A 19828-nucleotide genomic window follows, 5' to 3' on the forward strand; every position below is an offset into this window, starting at 1 on the left:
CTATTTTCAATCAATGCCTCTTGTTTTTGGAGTGTAACACGCGCTTAACTTCAGAAAGACCATGCAGATAAGTCAGGTCAACAGCTCCGTTCAGGTAACGCAGGAAAGAAGAAACCCAAACACCTGGAGGATGCACAATGGAAAGATGTAAACAGTGAACAGGTGGTCATTTGTATAGTACACACACCTAAATTCACGCACATGCGCACGCACAATTAACTTTTTTTCGCCTTGAGATGCGTGATCGCCGTGTGCAAAAATATTGGCTGCAACTTCAGAAGGCACAAGCTCTCAGAGCCGTGTTTGTCATCGCTAACACAGTTCACCTCTTTGACAGGCTAGCTCTCTCCATTACTAGCCGCTAACTTAGCGATGGGGCCAACAAGGAACATGTCTCACCACTTGACACGGTGCTCCCACACACCGGACGATGCTTTCATAATACTGCTGTGCTGCAGGCCGAGGTGCGAGGTGTGACGGGTGCCCGTGGGAGCGACGCGGATGCGGGAATAGCGGCTACAGACCTAGCGCTGTGTTTATCCACACAGTGGTAGCCCTGCTCCTGCCCCTGCTGCTGCTCATACACAGCATTTCCGCAACGAGGAGGAAGCCGGACGGAATCCGACGAGGATCATTTACAATTATTGTTATGTTTTGTTTGTTTAAAAAAGACAGAGAGAGAGAGAGAGAGAAACTGCACATTACCTAACGATATCGTATATAATATACCGTGTATATATTATGTAATTTGAGGAACACAGTGATTTATAAATTTTTTGACTGATGGTTTCAGACAGCCAAGTACAGGCAGAACTATGACGAACTTTTAACTTGACAATAATAATCATGGTAGTAAATAATATTAGACGACAATAATGTCTAATAATGATAATATATTATGAACATATCACATTTTGACGTTAATGTTAAATCAAATAAAATGTGTAATATCAGTACAGTATCGAATTGTGTTTTCATGTTTAGCCAAAAAAGCATATCATGCTTTTAATCGATTTTGAGACAACAAAAAAAAAGACTTGCATTAATGTACGTTTTTCAACATATTAAAGCATCATTCTCCCTCTCTCTCCCTCTCTCTCTCACACACACACACGCGCGCGCACACACACACACACACACACACAAGCACACACACACGCACACTCCTCGGTGTATGGGCGTGAATTTCCAGCCTCTTTTATCCTCCACCCTGAACACACAAACTCCCAAAATAGCGAGGCGAAATCGGGAAGCCCCAGGAAAATAAAGATGGCTGAAGTGTCGCCAATAACTCGACAAGTCACGGTGGAAACCCGGCAGTTCAGTCGTTCCCCTGTTGATATCCCCCTGGAGGACGTGCAGGACTGTTTCGTCTACGACCGACGTGGAGTTTCTGTCCCGTTCAAGGAACTGTACCAAGACAGGAAAGCGGTCATCATTTTTGTGCGGGTAGGGGCAAAAGAAAAAGGTTTGGTGTAAATGTTTTCACTCTTTCTGTCTTAATATGTGCGATTTAACTGTCTTATGTAGTTGTATAAGTGTCACACTAGTGTACTGTGTTAACTTGCAGAACTTCCTGTGCTACAGCTGTAAAGAATATGTGGAAGACTTAAGCAAAGTACCTAAAGACGTTGTAAAGGTAAGTCCTGCACGTCCAGAGGCAAAATAGTTGCATGCAATTGAAGTGCAGGAAGAAACTAAGCAGTCTGAACTGTCAGTTTCTATAAACTTTTTCACCATTTTATGAAATGTTGCTCTTTTTTTGTAAACAGGCTTAACACCGATTTCCTGAAGGCTAATTTGGCTGAAAAATCACAGCAGACACCCACACAATTTGCATTTTTTGATGGATCCTAAATATTGAAAATGTGCTGTCTCATATTGCAGGGTGCCAACATTAGGCTGGTTGTGATTGGTCAGTCTGCTCACCATCATATAGAGGTTAGCCTGATTAATTTTGTAACAATGTGCCTCACAAGTTCCCACTGCACAAGAACCATTTTGTCTCTGTCATGTAGGCATTCTGCTGTCTTACTGGATATCCATATGAAATGTATGTGGACCCAGAGAGATGCATATACAGAAAGCTTGGGATGAAGACAGAGGAAATTTTTACCGACTCAGGTAATACAGCAGAGATATTGGGGCCTATAGATATAGTATCACGATAATTAAATATGCACATCTGCGTGTTTAGCCCATCCCAGTCCCCATGTGAAGTCTGGTGTATTTATGGGGCAACTGAAGAGCTTATGGAGGGCCATGAGCAGCCCAGCATTTGACTTCCAAGGTGACCTACATCAGCAAGGTGGCGCTATCATTGTAGGACCAGGTAAACTGCCTCTCGGCATTTGTCTCCTGTGTAATTTATCTGTCTCAAAAGCACAGTGTATTTATGTTTTGCCATCCCCCCAACCCCCTCACATAGGCACACAAGTTCATTATGCCCATTTTGACACAAACCGCCTGGATCACATGCCCATTAACTGGCTGCTACAGCACGCCGGCGTTGATCACACAGTGGACTTCAGCAGCAAGCCAAAGATCATCCATTTGTAGAGCGGGACGTGAAAGAATCTGCATCACAGTATTTTAATTGTATGCTTATGCACAAAACACTGACAGCCTGATTTTTTAGTTAGAATTCTAATATATGTAATTTCAAAGAATGTGGTAATAGATGTTTTGAAAAACTTTTTACAAATGGTAGAGAAAGCAGTGACTGCAAATGTTAATATAAATGTTATGCAAATAGCACAGAAACATGGACCAAAACCTTTGTGTGTGTGTGGGATGGAGCGTATTAAAAAAAAGTTGTTGTTTCTTATGAACATTGCGTTAGAGCAGGGGTCACCAACATGGTGCCCGTGGGCACCAAGTTGCCCCCAAGGACCACATGAGTAGCCCTCAGACCTGTTCTAAAAATAGCACAACTCATTGGGCTGCATCTAAAATTCAATTTTATCCAACTTTGTTAAGTCATTGTTGATCATTTTTGACTACTTATTAATGTGATTATTGTCTTCACAAAGAACAGTGTCATTAATAGTCATGTTACTCAAGGGTAACTGAGAAAATGTGTCATTTCAGGAGAATGTAGCTAACTGGTTGCCCTTCATTTGACTCAGTACCTTTGAAGTAGCTCTCAGGTTCGAAAAGGTTGGTGACCCCTTCCTTAGCGCATGAGTTTTGTTCCTAGTGTCTAAAATGGAATGAATGTTGTTTCAGTGTTCTTTGATTCTGCCTTCATGTTTGCAGCAAGACCCATGACTCATGTGATTGATATTTAACGCTTTAAAAACTTGTGCGCGGATGTCAGCTGTCTACTATAACTCTCCCTTATTTGCACAATCCTCTCATGTCCATGCTACGAATAAAGTTTATTTATTGGATTCTGCATTGCATCGTGATTAATAACCATGTTTTTTTTTTAAAAAAAAAACAAAAAAAACAAAGCTGAACATGGAAGAAGGTCTACTTTTCCGACATGACGACTTTCCACAGCTGCAGAGGAGTGAAGGGTGGGCACTGGGCTTCTAATCCCGATACGTCACTTGCAGGGGAGACTGCCCCTGTTCGCAACGTCACCAGCAGCTGCAGCACACAGCCTGGACCCTGGGTGCTGTAACTCGGCTGATACCGTCGAACACACTTCCCGCAGACATACGCAGATTACCAACCGCTGCCGAGACATGGCATCGGAATCGGCGTTTGGGCAGCGATCAGGCGCCACACTGTGATGCTGGCTGTCCGTGCCAGCTGGCGAGCAATGCCCACCCGACGCACCTGAAGGCAACAGCAACAAGGGGGGAAAATGAAGCGCAAGAGTGAAAGGAGGCGATCCGAGTCCAGGAAAAAGCGCTGTGCAGCTCCGACCAGCTCGGGGGCGGCGCCAAACTGCGATGTTTACATTGCGATAACAGGTAATGGGGCTCTACGCAGTTGAACCCGCTCAACTTGAGCAAGAGTTGGCAGCAGGCGGGACCGCTGCTGCGGACGCACTCGAGTCGGCGGCAGTTTGCGTGCACCGGTGCAGCGTGTTAAATTACCAGGGTAGCTGTTTATAAGTGTTTTACATTTTTTTTTTCTTCCCCCGCCCCTCCACCACCTTTGATCTAATATGGCGACATCGCATGTCCCTTTTATCGCGAACGCACTTGGTTTTCTTCTTGTTCTATTTGTTTTAACGAGGAATTGCCTCTGCACCGTGCACAGAACCAACGCCGCTCAGCTAATCGGTTCCGCCTCCGTGTGCTGTTTATTTCACGGTGATAAATGACGTGACGCGGTAACTTTGCTTTGGTCTGCCGCATCGGAGCTCCGTCCTTCGCTGTGGACACTCCAAAGGCGCGGATGTGTTTTCAGACCGAATGTCAGCGATAAACATCCGCCGCCAAGCCAACGTCTATATGTCTCCTTTACGGTTGCCCTATTTCGCCGCATGTTTTCCCTTCGTTGTTTTGGGTCTATAAAATGCGCAGCTTAGACCTAAAAGAGGGAGGGCCCCTCCGAACTGACATTCGCGTCTTTGATTGGCTAAGGCATCGTCCTAGCAACCGCCCGGGCAGCATTCCTCAGGGCCTATGGCGTGTCGCGGAAGGAGAAGTTTAAACCCAAATTGGGCGGGACAACCCGAGCCGTCTTCCAGTTGTATAACACCCTGTACCCACGCTAGCCAATAGGATGTGAGGAAATGCTGAAGGGGAGGAGCCGGGTGGGAAATATTTTTAGCATCGTGCACACTCTCCTTCGAAAACTCCCTCGCGCTCCGGGACGAACTTTCCCTCGGATTTCTACTGCAAGGACACACAGGAGCTTTTTAATTTGTTTACATTTGAAACAGCTATACCTCTCTATTTTTCATTTATTTTTACCCATCGCTCGTATCGTTTTTCCTAGCTTTTATCGCATGTTTCTTAGCGCGCGTCATGTTTAAAAGTGTGAGCAACATGACCGCGGACGATGTGTCCTCAAGATGCGTTGAGTTTATCAAGGGTGAGTAGACAGGAAGTCCAGCACAATGTTCTCGGGGATCTATGGGTGGATCTGTGGGAACTGAGGGGGGAAGGGAGGGGGGCACATGTACATGTACATGTACTTGTATGCACCCGCGTATTCACGCACGACGAAAGTAAGCACGTAACCGCCGCTTCCCCTTCTTCTATCGACTCATCACCTTTTCATCCTCCAGATCAGTTGTATTTCGCCATACTCAAGCAGAAAATCCGGAGCACGGCTGATCGACATTGTTTCTGCGTCGACGACGAGCTGGCCTACGAGAAGTAAGTCCAGAAAGTCTTTGGACCTTTTGCGGTTTCCACTGTGTTGGCTTGTTGTATGTATTTAAATGGCCCCCACTCCGAGGAGGCCTGCGCAGCCACATCGCACACTGCAGTGTCGGTTAACTCGGTGCATCACCGTGGCCGATTCACCACTATTTAGTCGGAAACTACACAAAGTTGCACTTGCTGGCGTGGTTGTTTCACTATGCAGCTGTGAGATTATAGCCTCTGCAGAGGGCACCTTCCTCACAGTTTTTGTGCCAAGTGGTGCAAAAAAAAAAAAAAAAAAAAAAGGACCTTGCAGCATTGTGTCTCCTTTCAACACATACATCTAAGTACATCTGATAAGTCTAAATATAGTTTTGCGTTTTTTGTTTTTATCTCAAAGTCCTTATTTCATCTACTGAACCCTCCCCAGAGACTGAAGCTGGTTGCATAAATAGCCAACGTGACACTCCTCCTTTTTTCTTTTTCTTTTTTTACCCTTCCTCTCAGCTTCTATGCGGACTTTGGTCCCCTCAACCTGGCCATGTTTTATCGCTTCTGTTGCAAGCTGACAAAGAAGCTCAAGGTAGAGTAAAGCCGCTGCCTCTGGCCCCGCTCACCGCAAGACACGAATGGGGGCAGTGGGGGTGTTAATCATTACCTTTTTATACCTGCCATAAGTGGGATGTGATAGAGCAGGCTTATTATTGTATTTTACATTCTGATTCGTAAAGGTACCCTATGTTAAACAGGCCTGGTTCTGGCTAACCGAACCCCACTGTGTAATTTAGGTTGTCAGGGTACGAAAAGTGTTTTTAGCTCCACTCCACAACATGTTGAAGTTCAGATTAGTTTTATCAGGAAGCTACAACTGTTTTACTGGAGTCTGTGTATAAAAATAAAGATCTGAAAATAGATGAAATTTAATCAATGAATCACTTTAAGTGGGGGAATCTCTACATTGAGTCACTATTTGTATCAGATACATTGATAAACACATTTCCCTTATTACACTGTTAATATTTTTTGCACAGTCTATTACACTCTCACGGAAGAAGATCATATTTTACACCTGTGGCGATAAGAAGAAACAAGTCAACGCCGCCTACTTGATTGGATCATATGCAGTAAGCCACACACAGACGTTCCCTTTATGGCGGTCTAATCCGAGTCGGACCCCTGCTGACTGGACATGTGAAATGTTTTGAAGGTAATGAATCTCAACATGATGCCAGAGGAGGCCCACGACCTGCTGGTGTCGAAGAATTCCACATACATGCCATTCAGGTAACAATTTGGTGAACGACTTCATTCATTTGGTTACGTGCATCTTGGCCTGGACACGAGTGCTATTTTAAGGCTGATTCAAGATTTTTGCATCGCACATCTTCGTTTACACAGAGAAATGCCTTTGCATCTTATTTTGAAGGAAATAAAAATTGTTACAAAGATAATAATGTCGATTATTTTTCAGAGACGCTTCATTCGGAACATGCATGTACAATCTGGACATCCTCGACTGCCTTCGTGCCGTCCACAAAGTGGGTCATTTTAAGAGTCTAATTGAGTCTAATTTCCCTGCTTGTTTTTCGCTATGGCATTAATGAGACGCCTTCCCTCTGCGCTGCGCCAGGCTCTGCAGTACGGCTGGCTCGACTTCTCCAACTTTGACGTGGAGGAATACGAGCACTACGAGCGCGCAGAGAACGGAGACTTCAACTGGATCATTCCGGGCAAGTTCCTCGCTTTCAGCGGGCCTCATCCAAAAAGCAAAATAGAAAACGGTATGTGAGGCGCGGCGTCATTTATAAAGGTGTGTCCCTGCAGCCGACGGCCAAGCCCTTCTTAATCTGGCAAGTGTTTGTGTCGTCGTTGTTTTGTCACCTCAGGTTACCCTTTGCACGCTCCTGAGGCCTACATCCCGTACTTCAGGAAGCACAACATCACGGCCGTTGTCAGACTCAACAAGAAGATGTACGACGCCAGGCGCTTCACAGAGGTGGGCTTCGAGCACCACGACCTCTTCTTTGTGGACGGGAGCACGCCAAACGACTCCATCGTCAGGAAGTTCCTCAATATCTGTGAGAATGCGGAAGGAGCCGTCGCCGTGCACTGCAAAGGTCAGATTCCTACACCATCATTAAGTGCTCATCAATAAGGATCTCTCTCTCTCCCTCTCTCTCTCTCTCTTCTGAGCTCAGACAATGCAACGCAGGCTTTAACTGTTCAATCTCCAATGCCTCAATTAATCCCTTTTAAGCTGCAGCTCTATATCAATTAATTTATTTCTCATATATAGCTGGTCTCGGGAGAACGGGCACTCTGATTGGTTGCTACATGATGAAGCATTACAACCTGACGGCGGCAGAGACCATAGCCTGGATACGGATCTGCAGACCAGGGTCCATCATCGGGCCTCAGCAGAACTTTGTGGAAGAGTACGTGTTGATTTCAACCGGTGATTTTTCAAAAAGTTTTATAATATATAATAATATAACATGGGTCAATGGCAAGTAAGGCTTCTAAAAAGGTATTTTTTAAGAACGTTTTCAAAGGTTATGTGCGGCATATTTTTGAAACTGTCACAATGTGTTGAAATAAGCCACATTTATTAAATAACAATTCAGTTTTGAAATTCATTTTTAACTGTATTTTTATCTATTATTTATACTATTATTTTTTTATCTACACTGCCCAAAGTGTCAGGTGGCGCAACCAAATATTTGGTTATAAAATATAAATATCTTGGTTCTAAATCAAACTTATCTGTTATGAATACACTGTAATAGCATAATAGTAGCGGCGCTTCACCAGCACTTTCACCTACATACTGAATGAGACGCATGGAAACTCAGTCAATTATTTTGTTGCTTTGCTGGAATCAGGAAGCAGAACAGCCTGTGGGCCGAGGGACACGTTTTCCGGGAGAAAATGCAAAACGAGTGCGAGAACGGCAAGGCGGGGGTGACGAGGATCCTGTCCGGGGTGGACGACATCAGCATCAACGGGAGCAACAAGAACAGGGCATCCAAGAAACAGGAAATGGAGCTGGTGAGCATTCCCCCCCTCCCCCGACACCTCCCTCCCCTGCATCGTTCTAGCTGAGTGCCAGCCTCACCCCTCTGGCTGCGCTCTGCCTTTTGCCTGCTCTGCAGTACAACGACGACGACGAGCGAAACGGTCTGACCCAGGGAGACAAACTGCGAGCGCTGAAGAGCAAGAGGCAGTCCAGGTCGTCCTCGGGCTCGCTATCGTAAGTCCCCCCCCTCCCCGAGATGATCCACTGATTCCCCATCATGCACGGCGCCTATGCGGCCCAGGTCTGCTACTGAGCGGTGCTTCTCCCTCTCAGTACTGCCAGTCATTACGCTCTCATCCACTGTGGGGATTTGAAATGACAGGGTTGAAATTTCGACTCGCTGATCTCTCTTATTTTTGCACTTGGGTTCGTTCGTTGCGTCATATTTACATGTTAAAAAAAATAGACTTCCTCTTCTAATTTGGCATTGCAGATTTTATCTTAAACATCTGCCTTTTGAGGAATGCGGCGGTATTTTCCAAGCTAAACATTTGTAACACTCATTGGTGTATAAATGGGGTTCAGACATCCAGGATGCCCTTTCTTGGTTTTGAAAATTATTCAATTTCTTAGTTTTCAAACGGCCCCTTGGTTCAAAAGTGAACTGTTTCAATCTGAGATGAAAGGTCGGCTCCCTTCGAGTTTTTGCAAAAAGCCAGATTAATGAAGTGCTCATACTTCAAAAATATAAGGGAAGAAATCCAGAGTGTATGAATAAGAAGGAAAGAAGGGTCTGCACTCTGCACATCCCTTACAAAAGCAGTTTAAGTGCTGAATCCATTTAAAGCATCTGAGCGCCTGAGCCTTGTGCTGGAAAAAAGTTACCCCTCCCACTCTTCCACCACCAACTTAATTTAATCTCTCCTTTAATGTGGGCAGTTGAGAGACCTGCTGCGGAATCATGTCGCCATATTAACATTAACAAAAGATACAGCTCGAGCAATAAAATCACATCTTTCATTCTTAATAAAAGTGTTGAGATGCCTTTGCAGTCGTTGTTGTGGGGTGTGTGTTGCAGAGGTAGACCGCAGGGGTGTAACGGTCTCAGCAAGCTCACACTCTCTGTAGTGTCTCAATGTCATGGTTTGCCTGCACCGAACTTCAACTTTAAACTCGAATCTACAAGTCAGGCAATAGCCAGGAGTTCAAAACCTGGTCTGTGAAAGCAGTTCAAAGTGAATAAAAGACTATAGTGAGATTAGAAGTTGGTATACTTTGTTCCGGTCTTTGAACGATTCTGACACCGTTACATCCCTGTAATGGGTTCACGGCAGGAAACTGCCCAGCGGCTGATGTGTGTGAGGTTCGGGTGTGGGCATGCCTGATGAGTGGTGGTCCGCCAGCCGTTGCCAATGTACCCAAACGTGGCTTTGGCTTCTGTTGTCCCATGTCAGGCAGGTGTTAGTGTTCTGCTGCAGCCTCATGGGCCAGACGTGGCCTATGTGTTGCCTGCCGTTCAAAAGATAGCACAGATGGGGGCTGAGAGAGGGGAAAAGAGACAGAGAGAGTGGGGGAGAGGATGTGAGGTTTTGTATGACGGAGGTAAGTGCACGTCACTTCCTTTTCTAGCTGACCTTCTCTTCCTGCAGATGCGTTGCGTGGTTGCTAAGCCACTGAATGATATGGCTGAATTCAGGTTGCTTTTTTTTTTTTTTTTTTACCCCCCCACCTTTGGATGTCAACGGTGTGATTTGCACATGCACTTTAGTGGCTGCGGCACATGCACAAACCTGCCTGCCGCCGCACGCCTCTCGCGGACGCTGCTCTGCTTTGATATCGAGGCCCAGCTGCCTGAGATGTTCTCTGAGATTCTCTGAGCCTCCTGCAGCAGCCAGCAGGCAGCACCAGTCACTCGGCTAATCGCATTTGTATGCGATTAGCTGAATTAAATTTTTCTTGTTTTTGTTTTTGCTTTGCAAGCATGACTGACTTGGCACTTTACCAGAAATTATTTTTAGCAGTGCTCTGATCTGCAGGAGAACCGGTTTGGTGATGGTGACGACCAGCGAGGTATTGGGTTTCTCTTTTGACATGAGTCTTTATGAGTTACCCAACTGGTTGAAATGTGTTTGTCCCCTGCTAAGACCAGCACTGCATAATAATAACCTGCAGCATCCAGTCAGGATGGTGGAAGCGTAGCTTTGCAAAAAAACAAAAACAAACGCGTGCAGGATATTGACGATTTAGTAGCACATATCAAGTTCATTAAACTGACTACCGCGTGACCTATCGGTATATTTGTTCTACTTTTCGTATTTGATCTTGTTGGATATAGGTTTGAGCCCCATTAGTTCAGGGACAAAATTCTCTTTTTTTTTAAATTTATTTTTTAAAAGGCCTTAACGTAACAAATCAAAGCATAAGTTGAACATCTTCAACCATGCACCAACCGTTCATGACGCTCTGCAGCCCAGGCCTCTGATCTCTGTTTTACTTCCAACAATAAGAAGCCGATACATGTGATCCTATTGCACTGAAAGCCGCATGCCTTATCAGCACGTGTTTCGACCCAGTTACCCGACTTCCTCCTGAAACTAAGCATCTGGCTGTTTTCGCTGTATTGTTCAAGACGCCGTGCATGATGAATCCCAGTGGCATGACAAAAGAGAACATTTAAAGCTTTTTCTTTTTTAAATGCACGATAACAGGCATGAAATGTTTGACCTGCGCACCCATGTACGCATGTATGTTGGCTCCGTGTTGTCAATAGACCTGTTTCACCACAGCCTTAGCTTTGACTTTGCCGGCTACCTTTAGCGACAACCGAAATAAATGAACTAAGGACGTTAACAATTAATCGATTATCGATTAATTGTCGATTAAGAATTTAATCGATTTAATTAAATTAGTCACAATTAATTGAATTTTTTTTACACCTGTCTTTTATGGTTAAATGGTGTGGTTTATACTTGTATACCTGTATAAAATGTTAAAAAAAAATAATGTTCAGGGTGTTTTTTCAGTTCTCTAATGTAAAAATGGTTCACATTGGACCCTCACCATTATTTAAGGGTTAAATAATGTGTTCCTTACACATTTTTCACTGAAATTTAGGTTCTCAGGAAAAATCACCGCTTATTAATTAATCGTTAATCGATCGAAATGGCCAATCAACTAACGATTAATGAATGAATCGATAATTTGCATCCCAAAAATGAACCGAAAAGAGTCACATTCATATTATTTGGGCTTGAACTGAACAGAGCGGATGGATTAGTATGATCAGACAAACGTGGGTGACGTGAACTTTTGTTGAGCCAAAATGGCTGCTGTGAAAAAGGTCTATTGCCTGCTGTTTTCCCGCGACTGGATGAGCGCACGCATACCACACACACACACACTTCTTGAGTTTTCTCTCTCTTTTTGAACAAAGAGCTGAACAGGCCCGGCCGAACTGGCTTACAAAGGGAAGCCATCAGCTCTCACATATTTTCTTTTCGCTAAATTTCTCACTGGCCAGATTCTAAGTTCAGGGAAGAGCCGACACACACACACACGCACACGAGAGGAAGCGAAGGACAGACGCACACAGAAAGTGCTGCTGGTGGTTGCTGAGCTCTTTGAAGGCGTCTCATCCAGTCTCCCAGTGGGAAAAGCAGAACTTTGGAAGCTTTGTGTTTCCAGCCTGGACGCCTTTTGTCTCCTTCCATTTTATTTCCTCCCTCCCTCTTTTTCTCCCCCCACCCTCCCCCTCTCCCTCCCCTCGTATGCTCTTGTTGTTGGATTTGTCCACTTTTCAGATGGCTGGTAGCCATGCTGCTCTCCTCCCTGTGTAGCCTTGCCCTGTGGTGGATTGTGTATGGCTTCCCTCCTTCCGTCCTGCATTTCTGTATAGACGGGTTAGGATTTGAATGAGCTCGGCAGCAACCCCCCACTCCCCATAAAAACCTGCCCAGCCCCCTCCCCTCCCCAGCCCCCTTCTGGAGCTCAAACTGAAAATGCTGTAGGTGAGGCCCCAGTCTCTTTTCAATTGCCAAACCAAATCAGGAGTCTGTTCAAATTGTCTGGTTCAATTCTGTAATCGCAGCACGTTGAAAGCCGATGAATCTTAAACGAGTCTCTTTTCCAACGTCACAGCCCCCCTGACATGTTTTGCTTTCTACCATCCAGTCCATCATCTCGTCACCTTTATACATCGCGCTTTGCTATTGTGTTGACTGCACTCCCATCACGGATTTAAAAATACGCATAAATACGCTGAAATAGTTTGATTCCCTCTAAGGTTGAATACTGCCACCAAGTGGCCGTCCCTGTTCCATACATGGCTTTACTAACTGAATCTTGCTGTGACAAACGTCTCCATAGTCGCTCCGCCGTCACATGCCCATCAGATCAAAGGAAGCAACGTTTCGTCTCATCGCTTCGCTCTTGTGTCTTCCGCAGACAAGAAGAAAATAAGATTCACACGCGGTCGTCGTCTCAGTCGCTGAGGTAAAGTGTGTTCTCCTCGCGCGCCACACTGCACGCTGATGCTGCCCGTTGTTTCCATCTGGTTAAATGAAGCTGTGTCCTCTGCAGCCCGGTCATCCTGCAGACAACCGTTGAGGGCTGTAAAACCAGCGTGAGCCCGCTGGCTCTGTCCGAGCACTCGGACAGCAGGAAGAGATCCAGGAGCTCACTTCCCACCAATGCCAGTGGAAGGTCAGTCCCAAGAATATAGCGTCCGCCCGGTTATTTAAAATACAGCTTCACCCACTAGCGCCATGGTTTAACCGTTGACTTAAATAGCACTCTTCCAACACTATTTTTTAAAGAGTTCTAGCCATTATGGTGAAGGTAAAATTAGAAGAGAAAATCCAATGAGAAGAGAAATATCTAAACAAAACTGCAAACACAAAAACAACAGTCATGACGTGTTTCCATGGTGCCTTTTTCAACTTTTGGACTATTTTGTTGTGGTAGCATGCAAAAGTGCTTATTTGTGCATTTAAAATATGAAGTGTTTAGAACAGAGGTTTGTGATAGAGAACATTTCTGTAAACTGGGGCAAGGCTGTGAAGAGCCTTTTAAGCATTTTTAAAAAATCCTAAAAATAAATGTTGACTGGGAATGTGACACAAATGTAACACAAGTCTGAGGTCAGTTTGAAAATGTCAGATTGAAACACAAACTACAGCATTTTACCAACTTTTGGTCCAACACAGTTTGTCGCTGTGCTGGCCTTCTTGTGTGTATGAAAAAATATATATATATATAAAATAAAAAACACATTTAATTCTTTTTTTTTTAAAGTTCAGAATTGTGCTGTTTGACAGTTTTTTTTTAATTTTATTTCATTGCATTAAAACCTGTTGTAGTTGACGCACAGACGAGACGCCGCCAAGAAGCTATAGCCGCTCACCAGTCCCTGTGGTACCTACATTAACTGCCTCCCTTCTCTCTGCCAGCTCCCTGTGCCACGGCAGACTGGTCAGGTCTCTAGGCAACTTGCATGTAGTGACTGGCAGCAGAGACCCAATGTGTTGTGGGCCAGTGCCACAGCCAACACAGGCACCCTCATCTGCTTAAACATGGCCCCACCTGCAGGCAAGCTCCCACAGACTCCCTGTGAGCCACATGGAGACTGCATGTACACATAGACAGAATCAGTTTCTATTTCCACAAATGGCTTTTTTTATGATGAAGTGTCAAATGTGCTCTATGCCAAGCAAACGCCCGATTTAAACAGCTTCTCTTCACAACTGGCGGCTAAAGAATCTGTCACACTTAACCTGGGACTTGTGAAAATTCAAAGACCCATCCTTTCTTCTTTTTCTGCTTTAATCAGCGATTGCGCCGTAATTACCTAGTAATTGCACAGTAATTACTTACCCGGACTGGGCTGCATCGACAAGCATTGAATTGAATGTCAGTGCTTTTTTTTTTTTTTTTGCTTTTTTTCAGCGATTCAGAGATTTTATTAAAGTTTGACTTTGGCAGGCACCCTGATTTTTAAAGGTGCCAGTAGACTAATTTTGATTTTTAATTCTAAGCAGCTTAGAATAAAGTTATGTCAATGATTTCCATCCATCACCTGTTTATTTTTTAAAACACAGAAAGTGAGCCGCTCGTCTTTATACCCAGACTTTGTCGTTGCAACTCAGCCTTGGCTTTCACTCCTACTTCTGTGGTAGACTGTCAATCATGTTCTCTGGCGAACTCTTGATCATAGCTTGACACCGTCCAGGACTAACACTCAGTGCCCCACTGTTTGTTATCCAAGTGAAACTGCACTCGCTGCTTCCTTTCAAAGCTGTCCCTCTGAGAGGCATGTGACCGGCTATAGTTTCTTCTCAACTCTGTGTCCTTCTGCCTCTGCCACACTCTGTACCTGATCTGCGCCTTCATCATTCTTCATCTTCCCCTCCACCCCACTCCTTCTTCCTCTCTTCCGACTACACGCCGCAGACATGCTGCGTCGAAAGGACGTAAAGTTCGCAGCTCTTTGCAGCCTGTTCGATGTGCCAGGCTATGGTACCTATCTCCTTCACATGCATATCTGGAATTATCTGTCTTTGGGCATGACTTAGTTTTGCATTAATAAAGTCATTTAATACTGTCAGTGAAGTCCAACTCTGTTAATTGTAACTTTTTCTTTCTTCACAGCCACTCCATCCCCAAAGCTAGAGCTCCTCTACTGCGATGAGCCTGTGGAACTGCAAATCTTTAAAGGGATTTATTGTTTAACTTTTGACTGTACAGATTTGTTTTTGTTTTTTTACGTACATATACAGTATATATATATAACAAAGAGGATGGATAAATAGCCAGTATGGACATAAGAGACTTTATAAAAAGGCACTTTTCATTCACTTCAAACACCGCGTCGTGAGATTGATTTTATCATTCCCTTGTTTCTACTATATCCAAGCATGTTGACATCATACTCCACCTGCCAGCATCATATTGATTTCTTCCTGTTCCTTCAGATACGATTGGTACATTGGTATATTGATAATCACTTGAATTAATGTGCATGTACTTTGTGGGGAGTTGGCCACTGATTTAAGAAATGCAATCAAAGTCACAGCAAAACCTGGCTGTACGCTTGTTATTTCAGATTAACATTTGTTTTTCCACACAGTGTCAGTAAAGACTGTAAATATGCCAACATTTTATACTCTGTATTTATTAAATATTTTGTACGATGCTTAAAACCACGAAGTGAAATGCCAGTGGTCCTAATGGGGCCCAATCATGACTAACCCTTGTTAAGAGACTGGAAGTCTGCTTGCGCCAAGTAGAATTTGATTTTTTTTTTTTTTTCAATAAAATGTACCCATACCTCAAGTTGTCAAGTCTATCATCTGCTTAAATGGACCACAGTATTGCCTGCTGTTGTCATGGTTTAAAAGGACCAAGCAGTTACCTTAAAAAAGAAACAAAAAACAAAAAAACTTTAGTCAAGTTTCTTCAGCACAAAACTTTCAAGCTTCCTACAACTTTCTTCCTAGGTGCAACAGTTTAACTTGAATGCAGCAGAGATAAGCTTTCAAAAATGTTTATTCTTTGCCAAATGCTGAACAGTGAGGAACAAAAAGCATAACAAACCACCCATAGCATACAAACAGCTGAAACAGGAAGACCTTTCCTGTGAAGTGAACCAACGGGAGATGGGAAGGAACGGCTGCTTCCTTGCAGTTATTTTCCCGTTGACAGCTCTGGGAACTCATCTGGGTCATTTGGATTTATAACCATTTTGTCCTCCTGCTAGTAGACAGGCAGTGGAAAGGCTGAGTGACATCGCAAAATGTACAGGTTTTCACAGGTGTTCTCTGCAGCACATTTTTTTTCCCCACAGCAATATGCACTCATTAAATTCTATCTTGCTTTCATCAAAAGGTTTAATGTTTGTCATTTAATGGCATGAAGTGGAACTGAAGTGATATTTCCCAGTTGAAAATTTCTAACAAGGGAATGTGGGCATAATGGTGTGTGTGTGTGCATAGCGACAACTGACACAGATGTAGCTATCTGCAGGACAACTAATTTGACCCATCAGTCTGACTGATATATACATAATTTAAAAACTATACATTACTGACTAAGATACAGATGTTATTTACTGACAATCACATTACCAGAGCATTTTCTTTCTAGTCGACCATTTCTTCCCTAAGACCAAGAGTGGTGCGCTCACCTTCTCCAGCACGGGTTTGGCCTTCTCCGGGCAACTGGCTGGACCCCCCTGGGACCCCTTTCCTTTACGACTGGACCGTCCAAGACTTCCAAAATTGATGTCCATGAGGGAGGTGATGTCATTCACAGACTTCCTGAGGAAGTTGCCGTCCTCCATGCACTCCATTATCCCACTGAGTTTCTGATATTTTAGGCAGTGTATGAGTTACAGCATTAAACAAAAAGGGGGGGGGGGGATCTGAGGCCGATATGAAGCCTTCGAAAAGATTTTAAAATACATGATCCTGGATTACTCTTATTATTAACTAAATATTGCACAACAAAGAACTGATCACGTTAAAGTGAATTTTGAAATGTCAACCGAGCTCCAGCTGAAAACGCTGAAAAGACCTCAGATTTCTCACCTCTTGTTGCCTTGACTGATGGATGACTTTGGCTTTGGTGGGAATTTTGTCCTCAGCTTTGCGGATGTTAAACTCCACCCTGGGACGACTCACCTCCTGCAGGGCCTTCCACTCATCAAGAGACATCTCCACATCAATCTTAACCTCCAACTCTCCGTCTTTCTCCTGTGCTCTAAATTCAAGATAAAACACCATTAAGTTGTCATAAACTGTTAAGATGTCATGTCAAATGAAAATGTGGAATTTCAAAAGTCAATGGCATCTCTTCATAAGGATGACGAGTGTTTGAATGGTTCAATCAATTGATGGGTCAATACAGACTAATGGTTCATTTTACCTCTGTACATTAGAATCCCAGTTACAGTATAATTAGAACACAGGTGCTACATGTCTCTCACCCATTTTGCTTCTCTTCCTCCTCTTGCATTTGTGTGTCCTCAGATTTAACTGAAACATCCGATATCGCCTCCATTGAATCGCTGCCCAGAATGTCCAAGGACAAACAGAAAATTGGTTCTACTGTCCGACAAAAATTGTCATTAAAATGTATGCTCAGTTACCCAGACGCTTCTTCGACGCGGCCCCAGTTCCAGGATCCCCTGCCTTCTCTTTTCTCTTCAGGAGATATGTGCCTGCGTTAGTGTTAAAAATCAGTTGGCAATAACACAAATCAATGCTATAAAAGAGCGAGATAGCCGTTTGAGAGCGACTCAAAATACGATGGAGGCTTACGATCCACTGCGTCGATCGTGTTCTCTCTTGCCCCTCGATTTGAAGTTGTCAGAGATTCTTGTGAAGCCTCTACTTCCCGTACTCTTAAAAGTCCCTCTGGGTCGGGAGTCAGGGCGTTCATTAGCAGGCGGCCTGAGAAGCGATGCAATTAGAGGTAAATGGATTGTCAAGAGCGTTAGCGGCCCTGTACCATTTTTTTTTTTTTTTTTTTCCTAATCATTATTGTATTGCAGGTTGTGGCATTGCATCCTTGGCTTTGACAAAATCCCATACTTGGGAATGGAGAACTCCTGCAGGATTGCATCTTGGTTGGCCCTTCTTTCCACAAACACAGCTTTCTTCCTGGCCCCCTGGACCTCCTCCGTCACTGGTCCAGGACGGCCCTGTTCCTGTGGCTCTTGCTGCTTGCGGACTGAATCAAAACAGAGGGTCATAACCTGAGATATTCAGGTTACGAGCCTTAAATTCTGTTCCCAAATTCAAATTGGCGCTATTGCGCGCCCAAATGGTGGCAACCACCTAGGTTTGCTTGGATTGACAAGTAGCAGAAGTCATCTTAAAAAAACAAACACACACCAACTTAAAGATATTGTTAGACACTGAGACCAGAATGATGCTGCTAAAACTGATAGAAACACCATGTTGCTTGTCGCTCTCGTGCAAAGGGACGGTGCTAGTTTTGGGTGTGTTCGCTGACCTGGAACCGAGTCACCTCCAGCTGACGCGATGGGGAAGCGCCTGTCCTTCTGAGTCTCCCTCTGGCCAGGTTTCTTCTTGCTTTTCTTGTCTACCTCCTCCTTTTTCTTCTTCCTTTTCTCCTGCGCCATTTGAATTTCCGTCATCAAATCGAATGGGTCGACATCGCCGTCCAGGTCCACGAACCTGTTGGCCACGACGCATCCGTAGGCCTCGGGCAGCATATTTCAGCCTGTGTGTGCTGCAGAGATGAGAGAAGACGCTCACCAACGTTTCTCCTCAAGATTAAAACATAATAACTGGGCGAAAAGTCCGGGAAAACACAGTTTGCCGATCTAGAATCCAGATTCTTTCAGGCCTTACAACACATTGGAGATATGGTCGCGGCTCAGTGGTTATGCGTAATTGTTTTCACCTGTTTGGACAATTTAAGTCACGCCCCCGACCGCACGTATGGCCTACTCAACAATTAATATTCAGTTTTAAAGCTTACTTCCGCTAATTTATGCTGATTCAGGACGATCTGTCTTGAGAAGAAGAAAAAAAAAGGGAACATTGTGTTTTGTTTTGTTTTGTTTTGTTTTGTTTTGTTTTTAACATAAATGCTAAAAATTGGTAATGGGCACTGAGGGAAATATATTAATTTTGCTTAAAAATATCGCAAAACATCGTAATAATTCCTATTTCAGTTTACGTCTGACATTAATGAAAAATTTGGATAGACAAGAGTCAAGGGCTAATTCTCCTTTTAGAAATGACTGATAGGGTGGATGAAGACAGTGGAGGAATTTATCTCATGATTTTTAAACTTTCGTTTTTAAATAGTTGTGGGTTTTAAAAAAATGGCTAAACCCAGAGCCTCAGATAATGACACATCATCATGATTAAAATCAAATCATCAAACCGAATACTGAAATGTTTTACTGCCTGCCGAATCAGGAGATTATTTTACTACTTAATTTCACCTTCTATCACCGCTTCTCCTGTACTCAGGCTCACAGGGGTTGCTGGAGCCAATCCTATCTATTCTCATGCAACGGCAGGGTAAAAAGTCAATGTTAAAAAGTTAAATGTGCCACCGATTGTCAGAACCCGAAGGATGCAGAATTTGTCCTCATTTGACAAATCCACTGAGGGCGCACAGGGCACCAGTGGCATCACGCGTGGGAATCATTGAGTGATCTAACTTCTAAGCCAAACCCTGAATACAGAGTGCCAAGTAGGGAAGTGGAAATGGGTACCATTTTCCTAGTCTTTGGTATGACTTGGCTAGTGATTAAACCCACAACGTACCAGTCGCAGTCTTTACCACAGGGCTACTGAACTGGTGCAGGTGTGTGTATCCTGTGCAACGATACACACACCCTGGACAAGTCGGCGGTTTATTGCCAGGCCATATAGACAAGCAACCATAAACACTCACACTTGGAGCCAAGATTTCCATAGAGTTCCCAATTTGCCCTCTGGTCCCCAGATGCATGCTCACAAATTCCACACAGAAAGGCCCAGGAAACAAAACCTGCGATCCTCTC

The 19828-nt window shown here is 44.1% G+C and overlaps 4 protein-coding genes across 17 annotated transcripts in view; 2 read left to right on the top strand and 2 right to left on the bottom strand.

Annotated features, from left to right (window-relative positions):
- Positions 1-605, bottom strand: part of fbxl17 (F-box and leucine-rich repeat protein 17) — a 191391-nt gene extending 190786 nt beyond the window's left edge. Inside the window, exon 1 of one of the 2 annotated variants that reach the window (XM_076019407.1) lies at positions 400-605. The gene's annotated coding sequence lies outside the window, so the exon portion shown is untranslated. The remainder of the gene's footprint in view (positions 1-399) is intronic. The other variant, XM_076019408.1, reaches the window with a different exon arrangement.
- A 573-nt stretch (positions 606-1178) lies between these two features.
- prxl2c (peroxiredoxin like 2C) lies at positions 1179-2968 on the top strand. Its single transcript, XM_076019422.1, has 6 exons — positions 1179-1449; positions 1571-1639; positions 1888-1941; positions 2019-2124; positions 2198-2332; positions 2429-2968. Exons 1-6 carry the CDS (start codon positions 1270-1272, stop codon positions 2557-2559), a joined length of 675 nt encoding a protein of 224 aa, XP_075875537.1. The 5' UTR covers positions 1179-1269; the 3' UTR covers positions 2560-2968.
- A 549-nt stretch (positions 2969-3517) lies between these two features.
- On the top strand, positions 3518-15613 carry cdc14b (cell division cycle 14B). Of its 10 annotated transcripts, XR_012926108.1 has the most exons (16): positions 3522-3923; positions 5192-5282; positions 5778-5853; positions 6302-6394; positions 6478-6554; positions 6742-6808; positions 6901-7051; positions 7157-7387; positions 7567-7705; positions 8153-8318; positions 8423-8520; positions 12730-12777; positions 12865-12987; positions 13734-13872; positions 14734-14799; positions 14932-15613. XR_012926108.1 is itself a non-coding variant. In XM_076019412.1 (15 exons), exons 1-15 carry the CDS (start codon positions 3815-3817, stop codon positions 14969-14971), a joined length of 1575 nt encoding a protein of 524 aa, XP_075875527.1. In that variant the 5' UTR covers positions 3521-3814; the 3' UTR covers positions 14972-15613. The 10 variants fall into 10 exon arrangements, 7 of the variants coding, with proteins under 7 accessions (XP_075875530.1, XP_075875527.1, XP_075875531.1 ...); XM_076019412.1 differs by lacking the exon at positions 13734-13872 and having other exon boundaries at positions 3521-3923; XM_076019411.1 differs by lacking the exon at positions 14734-14799 and having other exon boundaries at positions 13734-13893.
- LOC142884019 (intracellular hyaluronan-binding protein 4-like) lies at positions 15614-18722 on the bottom strand. Of its 4 annotated transcripts, none has more exons than XM_076019421.1 (8): positions 18298-18717; positions 17874-18012; positions 17601-17732; positions 17429-17500; positions 17267-17347; positions 16869-17040; positions 16466-16645; positions 15614-15694 (listed from the first exon to the last, which is right to left on the bottom strand). In XM_076019421.1, exons 1-8 carry the CDS (start codon positions 18518-18520, stop codon positions 15674-15676), a joined length of 1020 nt encoding a protein of 339 aa, XP_075875536.1. In that variant the 5' UTR covers positions 18521-18717; the 3' UTR covers positions 15614-15673. The 4 variants fall into 4 exon arrangements, with proteins under 4 accessions (XP_075875536.1, XP_075875535.1, XP_075875534.1 ...); XM_076019420.1 differs by lacking the exon at positions 15614-15694 and adding an exon at positions 15811-16035 and having other exon boundaries at positions 18313-18722; XM_076019419.1 differs by lacking the exon at positions 15614-15694 and adding an exon at positions 15811-16032 and having other exon boundaries at positions 18298-18718.
- Between the last annotated feature and the right edge of the window lie 1106 nt (positions 18723-19828).

This window comes from Nelusetta ayraudi, unplaced genomic scaffold, assembly GCF_046127955.1.
Source record: "Nelusetta ayraudi isolate G7.1 ecotype Tasmania unplaced genomic scaffold, CSIRO-AGI_Nayr_v1 ptg000010l, whole genome shotgun sequence".
NCBI classification, from domain to species: domain Eukaryota; kingdom Metazoa; phylum Chordata; class Actinopteri; order Tetraodontiformes; family Monacanthidae; genus Nelusetta; species Nelusetta ayraudi.

Coding starts and splice junctions, on each gene's coding strand:
- cdc14b (XM_076019411.1), top strand. CDS start 3,815: ATGAAGCGCAAGAGTGAAAGGAGGCGATCCGAGTCCAGGAAAAAGCGC. Junction 8,319..8,422: donor AGAAACAGGAAATGGAGCTG/GTGAGCATTCCC, acceptor CCTGCTCTGCAG/TACAACGACGACGACGAGCG. Junction 12,778..12,864: donor TCGTCGTCTCAGTCGCTGAG/GTAAAGTGTGTT, acceptor TGTCCTCTGCAG/CCCGGTCATCCTGCAGACAA.
- LOC142884019 (XM_076019417.1), bottom strand. CDS start 18,520: ATGCTGCCCGAGGCCTACGGATGCGTCGTGGCCAACAGGTTCGTGGAC. Junction 17,501..17,600: donor CACGATCGACGCAGTGGATC/GTAAGCCTCCAT, acceptor ACACTAACGCAG/GCACATATCTCCTGAAGAGA. Junction 17,041..17,266: donor GAGGAAGAGAAGCAAAATGG/GTGAGAGACATG, acceptor TCTTGAATTTAG/AGCACAGGAGAAAGACGGAG.
- prxl2c (XM_076019422.1), top strand. CDS start 1,270: ATGGCTGAAGTGTCGCCAATAACTCGACAAGTCACGGTGGAAACCCGG. Junction 1,640..1,887: donor TACCTAAAGACGTTGTAAAG/GTAAGTCCTGCA, acceptor CTCATATTGCAG/GGTGCCAACATTAGGCTGGT. Junction 2,333..2,428: donor CGCTATCATTGTAGGACCAG/GTAAACTGCCTC, acceptor CCCCTCACATAG/GCACACAAGTTCATTATGCC.